Source organism: Ursus americanus, chromosome 10 (genome assembly GCF_024610735.1).
Source record: "Ursus americanus isolate L20-20 chromosome 10, mUrsAme1.1.p, whole genome shotgun sequence".
NCBI classification, from domain to species: domain Eukaryota; kingdom Metazoa; phylum Chordata; class Mammalia; order Carnivora; family Ursidae; genus Ursus; species Ursus americanus.
This window is the reverse complement of record NC_142136.1, coordinates 29,386,594-29,409,753: the sequence shown is the minus strand read 5'-3', so window position 1 is coordinate 29,409,753 and position 23,160 is coordinate 29,386,594. Positions and strand designations below refer to the sequence as shown.

The window sequence follows — 23,160 nt, the reverse complement described above, 5'->3', positions numbered from 1 at the left end:
ACTGATGCTGACAGTATGGCAAAGTATGGATTCTTACAGCAGTTGGTGAGAGATTACTGAAGGACAGTTTGGCAGTAAATATCACAATTCTATGAGCCAATCTTTTGACTAAGCAATTCCACTTCTTGAAAGCTATCTAACGGGAATACACTCCCAAGAGCACAAAACTGTGTATATATATATGTACACCTGTGTTTGTGTGTTCACTCTGACCATATAGGTAATACCGAAACATTAAAAAGTAATCTAAAATGTTCATCAATAGGATATTTTGGTTTATCCAGACTATAGAATTCTATACAGTTTTAGTAACAAAGCAGTTGTTACTGTACTGATTTGGCAAGACCTACAAACTGTCATTTAGCAAAAAAACCCTAACTTTTAAAATGAATATATTCTTATATGTATAAAAAAAAACCATGAATTTTTAAAGTGTCAAACAATATAAACCAAACTTACTTAATACCTGTGACCCATAGAGAAAGTGAGTAGGATTTGTATGGGGGAAGAAAAACATCTGAAAAAGGACTACACAATTCAAGTTTTGCTTTGCTTTTAAAAAAGTAACAACAAATATTCATGTGTTATTTGTGTAAATTTTGAAGTGGGAAATAAAATTGCTATTCTTCACATTTATCTGCTTTTTATAGATGCTAAGTTTCTAATTACTCAGGAGAAGTTAGCTGTTAAAAATACAAAAGGAAGCCGACCCCGGCCCGGAAGGAACGTCAAAGTGAGCTACTACTGAGTCTGCAGCATCTATGTCAGCTGTAAAATGGAAGTGCCCTCCTGACATAAAACAGCCAGAAGTCAGGACCTTCTAGCTATGTTTCGTGAAACATTTGAGGAGACTGCCCTTCATCTTTTAATCTATTTTGGAACAAGGGAGTAAATACTCAAGGACCTGGCAAGGCATTTGTAATCATCTCTCCCACTGCCATTACCATATGTGAAAAAGGCAAGGTTCAGCTAACTGCACGCTACACTTCGGAGATCTGTTAAGACTCCAGGGAAATAGCTCTAGTTATACTGTTAGAATCCAGTTCTGCTATTAACTAATTTAGAGAATGCATTTCTAATCTAGTGAATGTATCCATAAGCAGAGTCTCCACTGTTGATTTTTATTTTGTTCACGTAAATTTCTTTCATTCAAATATAAGACATATAAAGATTACAGAAAATAAAACATCAATTTAAACCTAAGTCCAAACCAGAGCTTGCTCTTTGGTAACTAAGTCTCTTGTACACAGATCTGTAATCAGTAAATAACTAATGACTAGTCTGTTTTTACACCATGTGCCTTTCTATCCCCTCCATGCTATCCCACTGTGACCACTCAAATTTTGGTTCTTAGTACCTCATGTCTCCATAAGAATTACTATAAGACTACTCACCTCTAGTCTCTCATTATCTATCTTGTGTAATGCTGCTAGGGAGATTGAAAAGTGCTACTCAATCAATTCTGGCTTGCAAGTCTTCTCAAAATATGCCCAAGTAAGACAGTAGGCTGGTCAGCAACCTGGGAAGCATTGTAATTCCTTTACTCTGAAAGCAGCCTTAGGATTGATAGAAAACATGGCTTCTTAAGACCTGGCTGACTGACAGAAATGAAAGTAGGCATGGGCAGAGGAAGAGGACAAAAAGGTCTTTTTTCATTCCTCACTGGTGCCACTTAAACCTTTCAATTTATCTAATTTCTGTCCACTGAGGCTGGCCAAATAAACAATGCAAGAGGGGAAAAGGGAAAGAAAAAAAAAAAGAAAGAAAAAGAAAAAGGTAAGTCCTATGATGAGTCGGTCTGGTAATGCAGGGTACACATCTGGTAATGTAGGGTACACCTCCTACTGGTATTCAAAGCTAGAAATGCTGAGGGTAACAATTTTCTTTAGTCATTATGTATCCAAAGAACCACAATAAATTTTAAGTAAATATAATTTGAGTCTGTAGTGTACCTGTACTGATTTTCCACATTTTTATAGTTTCTAGAGTTTGGTAATCCTATATATTTCTACATTTCTCTACCAATACGGGGATTTTGTTATGTACATTCATAAAGGGCATTTATCTTAATTATTCGGTATCGTCTTCGGCACGATTTCTTCTACATAGTTGGTAATAATTCGATACATGGAAACAAGAAAATAGAATGAGTTTTATGCAATTTAGACAGGATTGCTGACAGATCAAAAATAATTAACAACAGAACTCTTGAAAGTAAAACTGCTTAATATAATGACAGCAGCAAACAGTTCTATAGCACCTACTATGTGCCTCTGCTCTAAATTCTTCACTCTTCATAACAATTTATGAGGTAGGTACTATTATCACCCTAAATTTATAAATGAGAGAAGTAAAGCACATAGAGTCAAAGTAACCATTCCAAGGTGACACAGAAAGCAAACTGTGGATCTGGGATAATCCGAGGCAGCCTGGCTCAGAACACATGCTTTTAACCATTGCACTGCACTGCAAAGGTCCTGGGAAGCACAGTTAAACAAGAGAGTTCTCATGTATAAAGTTTGCCTTATACATGAATTTTATATCACCACAAGAGTATAATTTGATCAGAAACTATTTACTACTCTATTTTATAAACAGAGCTTACCTCCAAATGACATCATACACAGGATCAAGACACACACCAAATCCTTGCAGGTCCTCTTGTTCAGAGTCATTAAAAGTTTTACAACTCCCATCCACTTTATTTATCAGGAGACATTTAAATGGAGGAGGTTCTGATATAGAAGCAGGTACCAAGCCTTGGGGAAAGATATTTATCCATCTTAAAAATGCATTACCTTTTTATAAAGCCTCAGCTTAGAAGATAAGTATTATTTATAAGGGAAGCACTATTATTATATCCATTTTACAGATGAAGAAACTGAGATTTAAATAGATTAATTAAAAACTTTGAAGTAATAGAATTAGTACCAAAACCTCAGGCTGTCTAAATCCACAACACATGCTCTTAATTTCTATATCACTACTATATAATTATTTATGATATCACAGACACAAGTATAGATTGAACTTCAAAGTTTGACTTAAGTAACCTTCCATAAAAATTAATTTCTACCATTTATTTAACAAGAACCAATACAGAAAAACTCCTTCCAATACAGGTTTTATCCTATCATAATTTAGCTCATATTTCCACCACTCTCTAGCTTATAAATACTCATATAAACACAGACATTTAGAAGCTTCTTTGAAATTTCTTCAAATAGAAAGAAAACAAAAACCTCTAAGATCATATATCTCATGATAGGTAAAGTTGAACCATTTACTGTCAATCACTGTCAATCCCAAAATCTTTGTGAGGAACATCTGTTTGTTTGGGGGTATTACCTATTATGTGTTTACTGGCAAAAATTTCTGATGTAGCCAGCACATGAGAATTAATAAGTGCTTCATCAATGCGTAAGAAAGTCTGGTCCCCACTTGCACCTATCCAGGTAGCCTTTCTTCCATATTTTGATCCAATGTTAGGCATGGGAGCTGGTTTTGCATTCCAATATGGAACATCCAAAATTGGTCTACCCAGTTGTCCTTTCTAAAAGATTAAATAAACCATATTAAAAACATTACTAGATAAACAATCTATAATTTTTTATAAAGTTAAGAAGACAGGAGACAAAAACAGCACTATAAGAAATTATCAATTGTTAGTAATTTTTTTATTAACGAAATTCATGTGAAATTTAGACCAAAATTTGTAAATAAAATAATTTCTATTATTCTTAGGAACTCTCCCCTAATAAACCACAAAGTGTACTATTAGAAAATGCCAATAAAGCTGAAATATTTTTCCATCTAAGAAATTGCCCTGAAATACTGTCTTCACCTACATTTAAATAAAAAAGTATAATAAATATACAATATGTTACTAATATGTAATACTAAAAAATTAGTATTACAAATTGTTCGTTTAAAAGAATCACTTTGGAAAAAAATCACTTCGATATTTTAAGTTGATAGTACTTAAGATGATGGAAAGTCACTACTAAAATCACACAGTCTGAAAATATTTGGGTAAAGGCCAAAATACTGAATACTACAGCTATGAATACAATTAGAAAATTACATTTTTTTACACATGATCATGTGTTACTAATTCATTTTATTTATGTTTCAAGATAAACAGCATAATCAATGGTAAGGTATGACATCTTAAGTAAATAATTGTTAATTCAATCAAAAACTACTACTGTCTAAGGGTTTTAATTTAAAAAACAATAGAAAGTCTCTCATTACTAAGCCAGTAGTAGCTATAAAGGAATGCTGATGGTGGATGGGTAAACATACATCCACCCTGGTTCAGGAGCTTGCCCTCCCCCCAAAGCATTCCCCTTCCAAAAGCCCTCTGGAGGGTAGAAAATGCTGTCTCATGGCATCCAGGGTCCTGTGCAAGTCCTGGGAATGAGAAATCATTAGCAAAATACCTGAAGAACACGGGAGCACTGCAAACAGCCTGGTTAATTCTCACCCAAATATCAGGTTTCTAGTGCGTTCTATCACTCCTTCAATACCACAGCAAGAAAATACAGCCACAACGTGACTGCAAAAGCAACAGAGCTTCAAGCCCTGGGCTGAACCAGGGGAGGGAAAAGTGTGGCAACCACATGAACAGAGAAGAAGTCAAAAGTTTCAATGTTAATTCTCAGCTTCTTTCAATGTCTATCCTTATTTTTTGACCAAAACAAACAAACAAAAAGGCAAAAAAATGTGAACAGTGAGCAAAATATATCATATAAAAGGATATACTATGCTTTTAGAAGAAAAATAATTCTATTTGTCACTGACTACCGAAATAAATATTTATTCCCTTACTATCAACCAACTAATGTAAAGAAAAGCCATGCAAAAATACGACAGATGCCTGAACAGCCCCAAGGGATTCTGAATGTGGTTATACATAAACCATAGTTAAATTCATAAAAGGTTACAACTAGGACTTCTGCAGATAGAGGACAAAAATGGCTGTCTGATTTCAATTATTACCATTCTCATTCTCCCCAAACAACATAAAAGCAACACACAGGGCGAGGAAATCCACATACGACTCAAGCCTTCAGCAGTTTAGGAAATAGCAGATCTGATGACCTTTAAGTTACCTGCAACCAGAGGAAGAAACCAAATTCCAACAGTCTTTACCTTGGACCTGCCACTGCAAGCTGGAGGGGGTGGAGAGTACAAAAGGGTGGCTTATGAAAGAGAACAGTGGAGTATGGAGGATTGAGAAAAAGTACTGGTAAAATCATCTCTCAAAGAGAAAATCTAACCCTTAATGTCAAAATATGAAATGAAGGTTCACAGCACCAGGTACAGGAAAAAGGTTTCAAAGTGTGCAGGACCATTTCTCACCCATGAGACTGACACAATTTTAAAAGGTATGACAGCATATTCTGTTGGCAAGGCTGTGGAGAAATAGGCATTTTCAACCATCGCCGGTGAAAATGCAAAAATAAAGGGAACTGTTAATGTCCCACAAAACTACATAGGCACTAACCTTCAACCCAGACATCTTACTTTTAGAAATCTACCTCAAAGATACACCTCTTAACAGTATTTATTGCTTTCATTGCAAAATATTGGGAAATACTTGCAAAATATTGGAAAGTATGTCAAAGTATAAGAAACTATAGTTTTAATAAACTATAGGATGTACACACAAAGGTATTATGCAGATAAAAAAAAAAATAGAACAGGGAAGATCTCTACGAACTACCACGGAATGATTTCTAGGAGATCCAGTAAAGTGATAAGGGTATATATAAAATGCTACCTTTTGAAAAATAAAGAAAGGGAAATAATTGTATGTGTGTACATATATACACATACACCTGTATCTACACAATACACACAGGTAGGATAAACTGGAAAACAATGAAGTTCATTTCTTACAAGCATGAAGTAAAGGGGATATGGGAAGAAATGACACTTGACTGAGTACACTATTTTTGTGTAACTTTAACTTTTGGAAACATGTTAACGTTATACATATTCAAAAAAAAATAAAATTATATCTAAAGATATGAGAGGAGGGATCCTAAAACTAAAAGCAAACTGAAACAGTGCAGTGGACCAGAAGCCCCTTTCCTTAGAAGTCTGAGAGCTCAGGGGCGCCTGGGTGGCTCAGTTAGTTGTCTGCCTTCGGCTCAGGTCATGATCCCAGAGTCCTGGAATCAAGCCCCACACTGGGCTCTCTGCTCAGCAGGGAGTCTGCTTCTTCCTCCCTCTCCTCCATTTTCCCTCCCTCTGCCTGCTGCTCTGCCTACTTGTGCTTTCTCTCTGTCAAATAAATAAATAAATCTTAAAAAAAAAAAAAATCTGAGAGCTCAAAGAGGACAGGACATGCTAGGCATCAGCATTTTAATGAGTGTCTTCCCAGGAATGGCTAGAAAGACTGTTACCACAGGGAGAAGAGGAACAGCACTGTGTCCTCTGAATCTCCCTCTTTTCTGCCCTCCCTTTGGCACCCCTAGGGAGCCTCATTCATTGTTCGAGGCCAAGGTTATCTCTATGCTGAAAGGGCATCTCTCTCCCTCAACCCCTGACGTCAGATCTTACTCACTTTACAGAGATGAACCCCTGCCCCAGGATAGGGTGAAAACAGACAGACCTGTAAAAAGGGCTAGTTTTCAGGGACAAGGGGAAGAAGGGTGATCCTTGTCTGTTGCTGCTCTTCACAAAGAATTCTGTTATTTGTACCTATTAATATTAACTAAAGTTTTTTTAAAATAAAAAAAGGCAAACTGAAACAAATGAATCCAACTCTATTCCAAAGGAATAACATAATTCCACTGCAATGGGGTGGGGAGAAAGAACCCAAGTAACTTATAAACACAGTATTTGACTATATACCTTCAGCTGTGGGGAAGGACACAGGTGAGAGAGGGCAGAAGCGAGAGTGACAGACAAATCCTGAACTCCTTTCAGTGAGTTTGCTTTTATAGTGGTGAGGGAAAAGCAAATATAAAACTATTTTACTCATACTTCAGGACTGAGTGAATGAGAAATAAATGTACTCATATTGTCAGAAGCCAGAATTCTTACTGTGGAAGAAAGGAAACAAACATGGAATGGGTCAAGGTAAGAAAGACCCCTGTGGGGATGGACTGGAATTAGAGGTACTGGTTTGGGTTTACGATTTCTAAAATACCTACACATATGCACATATGCGTATATATGTGGACTGGGGATATAAAGACATCCCATTGCAGTGAATACACCTAGTGCTCAACTGGTCTCTAAAACTATTCCCCACTAAAAAGAACCCATGTTCTTGGAGAACGGCTGATTCCAGGACTGACACAGAGAAGCCTGAAACAACTTGTTATGCCAGGAAGTAAGGAAGTGCCCCCAAATGAAGGGGCATGCCACAAGAGCACAGGCGCCAGCTCAAAGGGACTCTGATCCATGAAATCTGAGACAATCTACGCACCCAAATAATTATGGACAGTAATGAAGACAATACAAATACATGCATCTGTACCAAACAAAAGAAATGAGAAAGAAGGGCTCCTGCTTACAACAAAATGCAAAGGGCCAAATGGTAAATGTGAGGGGGTGCTGGAGTTGGAAAATCATCATTCTGCAATCATTCTAGCAAAGACTGGTTTAGGGAAGAATGGGAATCTCAATCTAGGGGGAAACTGTATGAGAACCTGTTACCTTAAAACTGTCTTATTGAAAGAGTCAACCCATAAACTGCTTTTAGTTTCAAGAGAAAAAATACAAATTATGCAGTAGAAAAATCAGACATTTTCCAGGTAGGCATTTTGTGCCTTTGGGTGTGATGCCTGAGGAGAACACAACATCATTTACATAGTATTTTGGCCTGGAATACACAACCTGAATCTAAAAGTGAGGAAATATCAGAGAAACAAAAATGAGGACCATTTTAATTAAAGACAAAACAAAACAAAAACTGAAGTACCATACTCTTCAAAAATGTCAATGTCATCACAGTAGACAAAGAAAAGGTGTAGAAATGGTAAAGATTAAAGGAGACTAAAGAGACATGACAATCAGATGCAATACCTGATCTTAGACTGGAGGAGACAAAAAAATGCCAAAAAATAATTACTGGATCAATCAAAAAAATACAAACTGAAGTATTCAGGAATAAAGGATCCTAATATATGCAAAGTTATTCTTAAAGGATTCAGAAAAAAAAATGTTTCACACGCCCACAAGAGCGTGTGCGCGCGCGCACAGTGCTTGAGAGAGACCAAGAGCACGCATGCGCAAGTGATAAAGCAAATCAAAATGTTACCAATAGGTGAAGCTGGTTCAAGAGTATATAGGTGTTCTATGCACTATTCTTCCTTTTTTTGCAATCTTTCTGTAGTTTAAAACCATTCCCAAATAAAAGATTTTTTCTTAAAGTTCACATTTGTATTTTAAAAAAATCATTAGTTGCAAATTACATCCCAGAGACACGTGGAGTTCTGAATAGTTACCATGTCAGAGATGGTACCGGCTTATCAGCACAGTCTATGAGGCTTTTCCTTGATCTCTACTATGGCCAAACTATACAAAATTCTCAGAGCATTTTCGCTCTTTTCAAGCTTTGGCAAAAAGAAAAGAGAGCAAAACAGGCAAGCAGAGAGAGACAGAGAGAGAGGAGAGAGAAAAGGAAACTATAATTTTAAACAAATCTAATAAGAAAACCAAGCTTTTAAAAAGTTCTAAATTAGAAACACTTCTATATGTTAAGAAAATGAATCTTTGCAAGCTACTTGGGAAATAAGCTTTCAAATGACAGAATTAGCTCTACTGAAAGCTTAAAGGATTTTGACCTGGAATAAGCATGTCAAATTCTAACACAGCTGTTAAATTTAATAAATTCTAATACTACACTGGAGAAGAAAATTATTTCACAGTAATGTCATTCAGGTCTTGTGTGTGCTGGATGTGAAGACAGGAAATATGCATATGCAATAATTATAACACTGAATAATTATTTCACTGAAACCAGAAAAAAACAGCTAACACAAATTGTAAGGCAATGGTACAATGCAATACTATTAATGCTTAAAAAGTTCCTTACAGAAAAACTTCCAAATGTGAAGACCTGTCCATCCATTAAAAGTACTGCCGTGTGGTTGCTGCCTGCAGTAACTTGTGTGCTAGGGCCTGGCAAAGCTTGAACAAGAGTGGGACATCCCCTAGGTTAAAAAAAAAAAAAAAAAATTAAGTCAATTTCTTACAAGACTCAACAGAAATAAAAAGCAATAAATAAACATTGCAATAAGGAATAGAAGAGATAAAAGGCACTAATAGTATATTTAGTAAATATTTATTGAGGTATTATATGCCTACCTCCATCCTAGGTGCCAGATATATAAAGATGAAAAAGACATTATCACTGACTTTAAAGAGATTATTAAAAAGATTTCCTGAATTTACTACCCTACTTATGGACACATAATTTTTATTTTTTCTGAAAGACTGGTGTTACCTTTGTTTTAAAAGGAAAAAAAAATTACCTTTTATAGCAATGGCATGTTAGAGATCTCTATAAATACTTGTTGGATGAAATAAAAATCATATGTTGCTTTAACAGGAATCCAATCCAGGAGCTATACAAAACAATCAATTTTATATCCTTTTTTTCTACCCTTTTTAACTGAGCTATAATTTTAGATTTTAACATAGTGGTTAATGAAATCAGAATACAGTATGACGAGAGGCACTAAAGCAGTGGCTGGACACTCAAACTCTAGAGCTAGACTGCCTGGGTGTAAAGCCTGGCTCCACCACACACCAGCACTGTGACCAAGACTGTGAACAAGGTACTCATCCTTCTTGTATTTTAGTTTTCTCTTCTCTAACATAGAGGATAATAATAAACAGTACCTACCCTGTAGGGTTCCTATGAACAATAAAGAAGCTCATATAAGTCAAGTGCTTGGATCAGTGTCCAGCACACAGTTAACACTGAATAAATGGTAACTATTACAATAAATGACATCCTTATATCCATTGTATCCATCTTTATATGACTTTATTAAGCATTTATTAACCACTTTGAATAATCATTATCTGTATTTAGAATAATCACTGTAGAAATAGTCAACACATAATAGGAGAGCTCTGTTCTAGAGACAATTATGATACTTCAAATTTTTTAAAATTTAATTTCATTTTTTTATTTAGGGGGAGAGAGAGAGAGTACAAGCAGGCAGGAGAGGCAGAGGGGTCAGGAGAGAATCTTAAACAGGCTCCCTGCTCAGTGTGGAGCCTGACACAGGGCTTGATCTCATGACCCTGAGATCATGACCTGAACCGAAATCAAGAGTCAAATCCTTAATCGACTGATCCACCCAGGTGTCCCATGATAATTTAAAATTTTTAAAAATTACATTAAATATATTTTCTAATGGTTATTCAGGCTGCATCAAATAGCACCTAGAAACCTAGTTATGAAAATTTCGAAATAATCTGGGGAGTTATGATGACGGTCCGAACGAAAAACAGTATGAATTCAAAGAAATTAATGAATTTGATAGCTGTAAGGAACAGAACTGACTAGACTTGGCAGGTGACTGATACAGGGCAGGAAGGTATTTTGTTTAAGCAATAAGGCAGATGGTGGTAACGTTCACTTAAGCCATGAAAATAAATGAGATCTAGCTAGCAAGACAATTAGAGCAAAGAAGAGATCTTCATTTTTATTATGAGTTTCTTCTAACACTTCAGGTACAGACAGAGGAAGAGCTCACAGCAATCCCGGACATAACAAAGAGGAAGAATGAACTCTGGGAAAATGCGGTATGAAGACAGTCACTGGAAGAGAAGGTTTCAAGAAGGGGGAAATAATGTACACACTAAATACTCTAGATACACATACAAGTGACCACTCGATTTAGCAAGAAAAAGATCTCTTTGGTGGAAAATAGGCACAACAGTAGCAGATGAGGAGTTAACAGTGGGGTCAGAGACTACGCAAAACCCCTTCAAGAATCTCCGCACAAAAAAGAAAAAGAAAGGAGAACCAACAGCTAAAGGAAAAATGAAGCTCAATGAGGCTTTGTCCCTTTTAAGACAATAGAGATTTGTGGAAGTTTAAAGGCATGAGTGGAGATAAAAAGGCTAAAGAAACAGTTTAGAGAGGAGAAAAGAAACAGCTAGATCCCTAAGGAAAAGTTAGGTAGGCTTCATAGCACGGTGAGAACAGGTCCCTCTCTTTCAAAGAAACATGAAGAAGGAGGAAAGAAGTAATATGGATGCAGACAGGTTTGTAGAGTTGGTGGGCTAAAGATTTTCCCACCCAATGGTTTTTATTTTTGCTGTGATGTAAACAGAAGTCATGTGTTGAGGGGAAGAAAGAAATGGGTAAGCAGAGGATTTGAAGATTACAGAAAAGGGATGGTGGTGAATGGAACAAATAAATATGTAGACCAGGAGTTTTTAACTAAGATTCAAAGGACTTCTATGAAGTCTATGAGTGAGCTTCAGGAGATCCTTGAACCTCCTAAATTTGTAAGCCAACCTGTATGTGTATATTCTTATATCTACTGTTCTGAAGAGAGACCCCATCTTTCATCAAATTCTCAAGAGGTATTAAACCAAATAGTTCAAAACCGCAAAGCAGAAAAATGGTTGCCCACTGTGGAAGACCTGGTTGAATCTGGAAGTCCAGTAACAATCTGCATACGTACAAGGCTTTACTTTTTTCCAGAAGCCTAAGTTAGACACAGAAAAACATGGATAGATTGATCCATGCTGGAAGTTTGCCATGCCCTAGCATCAAGACCAAGAGGGAAAGAAAACTGAGGTTACTGGTAAGAGTAAAGGTGAAGAGAACAAATAACAATCTCTAACTTGGGGAGAAAATAAAGTAAAAAAGGTAGAAAAGAGTAAAAATGTAGAGGGCAGTGGGGAATGAAGTACTGATAAAGTCAAATGAAGTCAAAGGCCAAGAAAAAAAAAAATAAAGTAAAGCTAAGTAATAGAAGAAGAAATGAGCATCAGAGTAGGAGGTGTTTAAACTTAAGAATTCAGAGTTGGAGCTGTGCTGGATCCAAGATGGGTCCTGGGAATGACTACCATGAATGTGGAAGTCAAGTTTACTACATAGAAGGTGTCAAGATAAGTATACTGTATGGGACCACTGACAAGCATTCAAAAGTCACTCACAAGTGTGACAAGACTCACAGTCAGAAAACACTGTGAAACAGATACTAAATTTTTGATGAATGAAAGGCAACTGACTCAACGGTAGGTAATAAAAGGGGAGTAGAGCAGAATGGCCTCTCCTCAAAAGAGCAGTAGTTTTTTAACTTGTGGATGGAGTAATATGACCAAGAATAGCAGTGAAAGGTAAATGGTTTTCAACTCTGAGCTACAGGGAGTTTTGCCAAAAAATCAATTGCCCTAAGGGCTATATGGTGAACTAATGCTCTCTAAATGCCCAGTAGCAAAGAATAAAGGGAATATTCTTATAATAGTTAACCTGTCTGTAGTTTGCCAAGCACTTTTACATAGAATGTATCACTCATCATTAAAATAACTCTATGGGTAGATATGAAGAACTTAAAGCATCTTCCCAAGAGCTGGTGGAGGACCTTCTAATATAGTCTTTGAACTCTTTCCATAATATTAGTGAACCTATTCATTAAATTATTCTGAAAAAAAAACAGGAAGAACAGAAAAGAAAAACTACACGTGTATGTTTGCATGCATGTGTGCACAGTAGGTATTTTACATACACTGCATTAATTCTTCAACAATCCTATGGGATATTTAAAGTAAGGCCTAGTAAATTGCAGTTACGTAGTTGGAAAAAGATGAAGCAAAGATTTCAACCTTGTCTAAATGGTTCCAGATACAATGACTGAGTAACATATTAATGCAGAATGAAGACAGTCTAGCAAGAAAAAGAAGAAACTCAAAAACACTAGAAGAATGATCAAAATTCTACTGGAAAACAGAAAATAAAAGCATCTAAACCATATAATCTCTTTGCCAACATCCAGGTTAAGGTTCACTGAAAATGGTAAAAAACAAACAAAAAAAAGTGGCACTCAGACATTTAGAAGCATACTAAACAAAATAAACCAAAAAGAGGGTTGTAGACTCATGTCCTGAGTGAATATAAAAGCCCGCACAAGCTTTCTGATATTCACTTTAAAAAGCAGCAGCTAACATCCCTGAGCACTTACTGTGGACTAGGCCCTGTGCTAAGTAAATGACAGGCATGATCTCCCTGAATTCTCACAAGAACCTTCTGAGGGAAATATACTTATTCCAATTTAATAGAGGAAGAAACGGAGACAAGGAAAGTTAAGTAACTTGGCCCAAGGTCATATGGGCACCAAGTGATAAAATCAGGACCCAAACTAGAGAATGTACTCAGTCATTCTGCCAAGACAACACATTAAGTAAGGAGACTATCAATAACATTTTCTTAGTCTTTGCCACCATGCACACTAAAATACTGACCTTCCATTAACCACACATTATTAATGTGTACTATACAACAAATTCCAGTTAAAAGCACTTGATTGATAGAAACTTTTAAAAATACCCCCAACCACACACTTTATTTTAACTAAGTATCTATTAAATGTTTTCTTTGTGGTAGTTAACATGTATGCTATAGGGGCTCTGTCCCTTCTGGGGCTGTTCCTCCACATACGTCATCAATTCGTTTCTGAATTAATACCACAGATCTTGTGTCCTGCCTTCCAAGTCCTACATGGGTCAAGACAAACAGGGTAACTAGACTGGTTACAACAGAAACAGGTTTGGCTAATTTCTGTTTAGCACACCAGGCACAGTGTGTAAGCATTATTTCACTGGGTTACCCAGTTTAGCTCTCCCCACACCACATGCTACAAACTTCCAGTTACAACTCAGTCAAAGGAACCAGGAATGAAAATGTACCTGTGGGAAAAGAACAACTTTGAACAGTTAAGACAAACCCTACCAGAGTTTAATCTTCTTAAGAAACCCTGATATCTTTTTATATCTATTATATTTTTGTGAAGATGATAAATTCCAGCTATTCAAAATACTCAACATATTGCTATGATAGCATCACCTGAGCAAGTCACTGCAAATTAAGGGATGGTGCTCACTGATACAGTCAGGTCTACGAGACAATGTTTTTAGGTAACCTCTTTATTTTAAAAGAGCACTTCTCTTTCAACAGCCATTACACCTCAATGTAGTGTAGCAGAATCTTGTGCTTATGCTGTTCATTTCTCATATTGCACAGTTACCTCAGGGCTGTGACTTGATTATAATCGTGATTTTCACTATTTCCCTCCTACTCAGGAGAGACCATGAAATATAGTTATTTAGCAATTATTTTCTGTGGAATGGCATCTAAGCACAAAGTAGGACCTGTGAAGAAGTGCCCTCTTGCTGCACACGACTGATGGTCCATCATGTCTAACCATAACGTACTTTTCTCAGCTTATACCATGACTACAAAATAATAAATAACAGCAACAATGATGATGATGATAATGAAAATGAGGATAAACCCTCTTCTGTGTCATGAGCCTCAGTGAAAAACAGAAAAGTTGCCAAATTCTTCCCCATACAAATTACAACCCTGACTCAGTCTCTGCATATCATGGATATCATTCAACTATATATAAAGCAAAATATCTTTGCCTTCTATCACCTGTGACAGTAACTGCTCAACCCTGCAAGCCACTGATATTTTATCATGTCCAACGTCCAATATCCAAATGTCATATCCAGTGATATTTGATAAACTAATTCTGCCAAAGTCCTTTTGCTCTCTTTCCAAGCACAGTATTAGTCATTAGGATCGTGATAGTTTTTGTTAACTAACTAGAATTAAAATAAAACACTTAAATAAAAGGAAAAAGATTGTGATAGCTTTAAAAATCTCTTGACAAGAATACCAAATGTATGTTACACTTATGTTTTTAGTGAGAAATTAAACTCAATGGTTCCTTAATCATCTCTCCTCATTAGCAACAACATTCATCAAAGTAACTAAGGACATTCCATTTCATACCCATTTTGTGTGCACTGCAAATGGATCTGACCCTGCCCTCAAGGGACAGACAGTGAATGGTTCTTAATCCTGATGCACACTAGAGTCTGGACAGCTTTTAGGAAAAAACTCTTGATCCTATCCAGCACTGCTCTTGCCGCCTCCACCCACCCCCACCTCCCAACATACACTTCTTGGAAATTCTAGAGGTAGAATCCAGGCATAGGATTTCTGAAGTTCCCTAGGTAATTCCAATGTGCAGCCAGGATTAAGAACCACTGGTCTTTACCATCTAAATGGCAATAACTGCATCCCTGCCAGAGTAATGGGGTGGTTTCAGAACAAAGTGAAAATCCTGGATTTTATTTAATGACTTGAGTAATTCATTGTATGTAAAAGAGAAACCATGCATGTCCAGTTGATTCCGGCAGGTATCTTATGACTGCAAGGGAGAATGAGGCAGAGTAGAGACTGACAAAAGAAAGAAGGTTCTTATGGCAAAGTCTGACCTGAAGCTGCCATACATATCTCCAGACTTGATCAATAAGGCTGGTTTCAATGGTAAGGCAGCCATATACGTGGGTCACTCAGATCTCTGACAACCTACTTTAGGGAGCATAGCTGACTGACTGACAGCCTTAGATGCTGTCCCTTTGGATCCATGAGGCCATTCTTCCCCTAGGATGCTGCCAGCCTATGTCTGAGCATGGGGAAGGTGTAATGCTGGACCCTCCAGCCCAACTTGGGGCTCCTCCAAAGGCAACCTCAGCTTGAGGACATCCCATTGCCTGCCTGAAACTCTCTCAGAACTGCACTTCACTCTAGACACTTCCTACTCTATCCTTTTTCCTTCTTTCCTCTCACAGGGGTCAGACCTGCATTGTGTCTGACAGTTTTCCCTGCTTATTTCTGCTCTTTCCCCTTTTATCTTCCACAGGAGCTTCCTCCCAATGAATCCTTTGCACATCACATCCTGTCTTAGCAACTTCTTCAAGTCCTGAACTAATAAAGATGGGTTTTCTATACTTTTGGTCAAAAGCGCTCTCACTACTATATTAAGCAGGATATGGGTTCAGATGTTTTATAAGGAAAGCCGAAGTAACAGGGACTTAAACAAGACAGAAGTTTATTTTTCTCTCAGCTAACAGTCCACTTGTAAGAAGCTAATGTGGCAGTTCTACGGTATCAAGGACTCAGACTATTTCTATCTTGTAGCTCTGCCAGTCTCTATGGTTTCCAAGTTATGATCACTGTATCGACTTCTCCAGTTCCTGCCACCACACATGGACTCCAGGCAGCAAGGTGGGAAGGAAGGAGAGGAGATGGAAGAGTACTCCCCTCCCCTTTAACAGCATGGTTCCAAAGCACAAATCACCCTAATTCACACGGCCATATGCTGCAGCAATGGAGGCAGGAAAATGAAGGTTTAGCTGCTTAGTCATGTCATCAACTAAAACTCTACTACCAAATGAAGAGGGAAGAATGAGTTTAAGGCAATGTCTGGTAGTCTCCACCACAACCAGTTCTTCACTATTCTGGATAAGTCAAACAGTTTTCTCTGAGAGACCACATGTTTCATTTAAAAATTATTCAAATGGTTCCATGACTTCATGTTAACATTAGACCAAAATTTCAAAACAGACAACATCAAGGAATATGAATGAATCTATTGCTGATTTTTAAAAATGCAATTTGGGGATATTCACTGTCTCTTTTCACTGAACAGTCTTTAAAAAAATAGTAATTATTAAGACTATAGTAGGATTTTGTGATAATCATAGTCACTCATATTTTCAATGTATAAATGTAAATCAACTTTTCTTCTGAAACCACAAAATCATCTATCCCCACAAAAGCACCCAACCACAAAATCAAGATCCACCAATAATTTATGGGCCACATTTTACAAAACAGTTATATAAATATGATTTCAAGTGTAGAAATATATATTTAGAAAGAAAAAAGAAAAGAAGAGGAAAAGAAAAAGTAAAACAAAACAGTATCTTCAAACAAAAAGTCAGAGTACCTGGAATTGACATCTCCATGTCCTAGCTGTCCATGCTGCCCATATCCAAATGTATAGACATCTCCATTTTCCATTAAAACCACTGAAACCAAAATACACAGCTTTTTTTTCAATTATATACATTTTATATTTCTGTCATAACAATACTGAAAGCAGTATAATATTCACTATTTAAAATTTACAGAGCCATTAAAATGGGTAATTGACATCAATGGATAAAGAATATGTGGTATACATATATACAATGTAACATTATTCAGCCATAAAAAAGAATGAAATCTTGCCATTTGCAATGACATGGATGGACTTAGAGAATATAATGCTAAGTGAAATAAATCAGAGAAAGACAAATACCATATGATTTCACTCGTAAGTAGAATTTAAGAAACAAAACAAATGAGCAAAGAGAAATAAAAGAGACAGAGAGACAAACCAAGAAACAGAATCTTAGAGAACCAACTGATGGCTACCAGAGGGGAGGTGGGTGGAGGATGGGTGAAATAAGTGATGGGGATTAAGGAGTGCACCTGTCATATGAGTACCAGATGAGTAAAATAAAAACTTAAAAAAAAATGGGTAACTGAATCACAGGCAATTTTCATTTAGTAAGATAATATAATTTTAGTTCTGTAAAATATTTTTGTAGGTTATAAAATGCATAATGTTTTTCATAATACATTAACATTCTTATAAATGCCCTTTAATAATATTAATATTTAATAAGACATCAGTTTGGGCCAACTATAAAACCTTTTTAATAATGAGTAGAAAATCCATAGAAAATAATGTTCTCTCATACCTAGGATAATTATATAGGTAGCGGATGGGTTTGAGCCCTGTACAATTATGCACAACTTCAGTGAAATATCAGAACTTTAATATCTGTCAATGCCTTATCAAATAAGGAAATACATTTAGTACCAAAGAATTTAACATCTTTTCTTTTTATAAAGGTTGCATAGTACAACCTAGGCTATACAGGTCAAATGTTAATAATTTACTAAGAATTTAATTATGTTCTACATTTTAAGAAAAGAAATTTGTTGACACACATTTTTCATTGAACAGGAGCAAAATATGGGACCAGGTGATAAAAATCACAGACTCCTAGAGTGCAAAGGGATTTTAGATTATTTCATCTTCAGGAGTTTTATTAATTGAATTATAAAATAAGTCCATCAGAAAGCAGATTAAAAACCAGATCTCTAGACAAGTACCGATTCTATCATGCCACAGTTTTAAAAGAGATTCTGTAACAAATACAAAGCTTTTACAGAGTTGAAAGAAACTGCCATACCACAGCTTTATCACATACTTAATAGAGTACATTTGTCAAAACTAAACAAATAAGTTATTTAGCACAATTGTAAAAATGCAGTTATACCCTAAAGTTCCAGCTGCTACCTGAATGGTGAAATCCACAGCTGACTTGTACTGCCCGGAGCTCACAGTCAAATCGCACAGAACCTGGAGGATATGTTGTGATTTTGCTGGCATCTTTTTCTCCTCGTTCTCCACTTCCATCTGTAAGTGTTATAATTTGTGATTAAGCCATTATTCATCTTCAAAATAAAACTTTAAATCAGTTTACTATGGAAGAACAAGAGAAAAATGTTAAGAGAAACAAGCAAGAAGAATCTGCAGCTGTTAGAAGTGATAGATCAAGAATCTACCTGCAAAGAAGCAATTTTGGAAAGATACGCTATATATTTCTGTTTGCAAATATGACTAAATCAATAAAAACAGAGATAAGATTTGGTTATGGATAAAACCTATTAAGCTAGTCAGTTACGTAATGTAAATGGGTCATTAAATTATACAAATAACAAAATTCTAAATAGTTTACATGGGAAAATTTAGTTTGCATAAAAGTAACTGCATGCAAAGTCATTTAACAATTATTTTAAACTCAGTGTTAGTACTAGTCACTTAAAAAAAAATTGCTAGCTGACTTGCAAATGACTTAGATTTCCCATATACATCTCAGAAAGGCTACGCTGTCCATCAGTATTGTTACACTCAATTGAACTTCAAAAAATGTATAAAGACCAAAGAGCTTTATCCAATAAGTTATAATCCAATGGCTGGCTCTCATTCATCTTTCCTGTCCCACCCTGCCCCTCAGTTATTCTACTTTGTGGTCTTCTTCTGGCCCCCAAACACTACTCTCAACCAAACCTTTCTGTTTCAGTTCTTCTTTCTTCCCCCCTTCTTTTTATAATTTCCTCCCTTGAACTTGCTTCAAGCATTTCCCTTCACCCTTATTTTTTACATTTGACTTTGAATATTCTGGCATTCTGGTCATAAAATAAAAATCACATTCCACAATATAAAACTTTAGTTTGGAATGTGTAAATAAGGGAGACAACTCATTTTTCTTAATCTATAACTACACATCACAAAAATATGACCTCTATATCATCAAGATTCAAATTCCTTGCACATGGAATAAATGTAAATCTGGAAGGAATTTCAAAAGGTCAACTAGTCTAAGCCACTCTCCTGCGGTATAGCAACTCTAAACAAGTGTGTATAATATGCAGATACACATGGGGATCTACATACATTTTTAATTACATATGAATTTTTATTGCCCATTTTCAAATGCTAGACAGAATAACATCAAATTCTTTTATGTTCAATGCTACCCTTTCTTCTTTTATACAATATCTCTAACCTTTAGTAATAATCTAGATAAGACAAGACTGGCCGAAATTATGAGTTCCCTTTTTATAACTAAATAACTTTCTATTATTTCAAAAATCTTTAAACTCTTTATAACACTAGGACAGTAAAACCTCACTAATTCGGAATAACATAGAATGGGTTGGCCCATATGACTTACTGAAAAGGTCTTAATCATAGAACATTTAGGTAAAAATTCAGTTCTAATACCTTCAAGTAGTACAGATTATATATTAAACTAAATGCTACAAAAATATAATGTGGTTACCTACATTATAATTCAAAATAGGCCTATATTACATACAAATGTACCATAAACATGAAAGTCCTTTAACATACAAGAATTAATTGCTGGACCCAGAGGTTGAAGGCACGTTGAAGGAATCCTTCATTTCTTGAGCCCTTGGTTTGAAAAGCTAGTGATTTTAGACAGGTTTCCCCTTATAAGTATGACCCTGAAAATTCAGAGGAAGAAATTACTTTGAATTTTTTACTCAAAAAAGATCACAAATACTGCATCTGAAGTATAATAAATTCTGAATTAGTGAGAGGTTTTACTATAATAGGATAAAGAATAGGATTCCTCTTTTGCTAAATTATCTAATGTGGGTTTGCCAAATTAAATCTACAAGAATGAATGGGCTAAAAAGAAAAAAAAAATCACAACATTTTGTTTAACTCCATCCAAAATGAAATATAATCTTAATTCAGAGACCCCTCATCTTGGAAAGACAGTGGAATGGTTAATATAAACAAGGGCCAATACAAAAAGGAATAAATATTGTCTAAAAACTAAGTAAGATGACAGATGTATAGAAATTTTACAGCTTTATCTCAACTGGTAAAAATATCTGATTATTAAAATCAAATCTAATTTAATAGAGAAAACAAACTGTGTTCACATGATTTTGTCAGACTTAGTTCAATTCAATATTACAAGTATCATTTCACTTTATATAAATGTACTGATGCTTAATTAGAAGTTTTTACCTTTGAGTTTAGCATTTTGCCCTCTCCCATGAGTCAGAGATTAATAAATATAGACACAAATCCCACAATAGAGGTATAGCAACAGGGAAGGAGAAAAAAAAAAAAAAGCCTAGTAATTTACTGATTAAAATCATAGAGGTTAAAAGAGTAGTAGTTATTATTTAAAGGTAAAAATAATACCGGAAACATTTTGTTCAAGTTCATCTAAACAAACCTGTGTCTAACTATATAAAATAATCTCTCAATTATTACAGATGGTGAAAAGATAACAAGTGAAAAAAAACAGGGATGAAGTTCTTGATCATTATCTGCAGTAGTGGAAGAATTTTAAAAATATATATCTGTATGGTATTTGATGTCAGTTAAAAAAATCAAGTATACTTCTAACAGTTTAGAAATTTATAGGTTATCAAAGAAAAAAAAGGCTACCTGATTTGTAGCCAAAAATTCAGTGTCAATTCAAGAATCAGCAAGTGAAATTCAGCAAGATTAATTCTGCTCAAGCTCGTTATTCAGTAAAGTGATAATGAGCAGCAATGAAGTTAACCTCAGATTTGCAGGAAAAATAATTGGGTCTGAATATTCTTACAACTGGCCATTTAGGTATAAGCATATCTGCATCTTCCCCTAATGCTGAGTATGTTCATACATATGTGATAATGAAACTATAATAGCTATAAAGTTTTGACAGATATGTATCTAAAATATCGTATATATATATGCTACACTATTTATGCATATTTGTGTACATACATAGAGAAAAGAAGATTCAATATCTGAAGGACTCTCACTTTTAATTTTTAATCTTTACTTAAATCTACACTTTCTTGGGTAATCTTATAGTCATGCATATCACAAAACGTATCACAGAACAGTGAGTACTTTGAGCAAAATGACTAAAAGAAAACAGCAAAGCACTTATCAAATACAATTAGCTATGCATTTACTTTGTGCTAAACACTGAAAAATTAAATAGCACAGTGGAGAAGTGCTTTTGGCATTGAAGACTAAGAGATGTGAATTGGAATTCTGGCTTTACTATTTGCTAGTTGTATGACAACTGGACACTGGACCTTCTTTAAGCCTCTGCTTTCCCATCTATAAACCAGTAATAATGTACATTACCTCACAAGATCCTCAGGAGGATTAAGTGAAATAATATATAAAAAGTGCTCCATCAATATTCACTATTGTTGCTTTTTTAAAATCAATACAATCTGATGATGTCAGTATTGTTACTCTACTTTGCAGCTGGGAAAAACAAGGCTTAGAAGGGTTAAGTAACCAGCCCAAAGTAACAAGTAGTAGAGCAGTTCTGGAGTTTAATCAAAAACAAGGCTCATATATTTTACAACCACCAAATGGCTGACATCTTAAGTCTTTTGTAAAAATAAACTAATTAGATATTTAACAAGTCTCCAATTTTGTACCTTTTGGATAATTCTAAAAGAGAAAGCAAAGAATTCAAAGAATATATATGTATATACACATACATATATATCTTAATTTAATCTTCATATCAACTTATTCAGTTAGGAATTATCATTCTTATTTTTAAAAAAAGGAAAACTGAAGTCAAAGAGATTATGCAATTTATGAACAGCCACATAGTTCTAAAAAATGACAAATATTGGGACTAAAATTTATAAATTCCAAAGGCTATAATATTTCCATTACAACACACCATTTCTAAATAGAAAATAGATGTAAAATACACACAGCTGTTTATCAGTGAGCCTTCAGGTTTTCACATTAGTTTCTCCAAGCCAGATTTCAAGACTGTCTCCAGAGCAATTCAGATGTTCCTAACTAGGAGTACTGTATCAAAATCTTTTTCTACATAAGGCACTGAATAGCTGAAACAAATGTTAATTCAGTTATCTGTTTGAAATATAGTCTATGGTTACATTTTTAAAATAACTTACTATATGTTTTATAGATTATATGTTATACTTATTAACTGAGCCTTACATAGTCTAGTTTGCCTCTAGTCAAAATTTGCCTGTAACAGGATGCATTCTGTGACCTTTTCTGAATTCTCTCCAATCAGCCAGAAGCTCTCCAACTTTCCATCTTAGAACTCACTCCTGTTAACAATAAATCCACAGTTCTCACCCTCCAAACACCCCCACAAAAAAGTTATAGTTGAGACAATTTTAACTATTACCATCCTACAATTTGTACCACCAGTGTAATTAAATATAAGACAGAACACAAAAATTAATATAGTAAATTTCTCAGTGGAAGACAACCAGGGTAAGAAAAAAAGAGAAAAACATATGTAGGAAAAATTTATTAAAAGACTGTGATTATATGTAGCAAGAGTAAAAGCAGTACATGGCAAGATGATTAAATGACAGGGACAGTGAATGCAGAGGATGGAGAGAGAATTTGCGGTGTACAGGAATTAGTGAGTGGTAAGTTAATACTCTTTACATAAATAGAGCACCATTTGATAAAATATTACTTACAC

The 23,160-nt window shown here is 35.3% G+C and overlaps 1 protein-coding gene across 15 annotated transcripts in view; it reads right to left on the bottom strand.

The window, feature by feature from the left end:
* MYCBP2 (MYC binding protein 2) overlaps positions 1-23,160 on the bottom strand; it is a 253,255-nt gene that overhangs the window by 150,455 nt on the left and 79,640 nt on the right. For all 15 annotated transcript variants that reach the window (XM_045810935.2, XM_087865058.1, XM_087865059.1 and 12 more), the window contains 5 exons: positions 18,417-18,536; positions 17,013-17,094; positions 9,056-9,173; positions 3,349-3,553; positions 2,606-2,759 (listed from right to left, as the gene is read on the bottom strand). In XM_045810935.2, the coding sequence (XP_045666891.2) occupies positions 2,606-2,759; positions 3,349-3,553; positions 9,056-9,173; positions 17,013-17,094; positions 18,417-18,536 (679 nt within the window). The remainder of the gene's footprint in view (positions 1-2,605; positions 2,760-3,348; positions 3,554-9,055; positions 9,174-17,012; positions 17,095-18,416; positions 18,537-23,160) is intronic.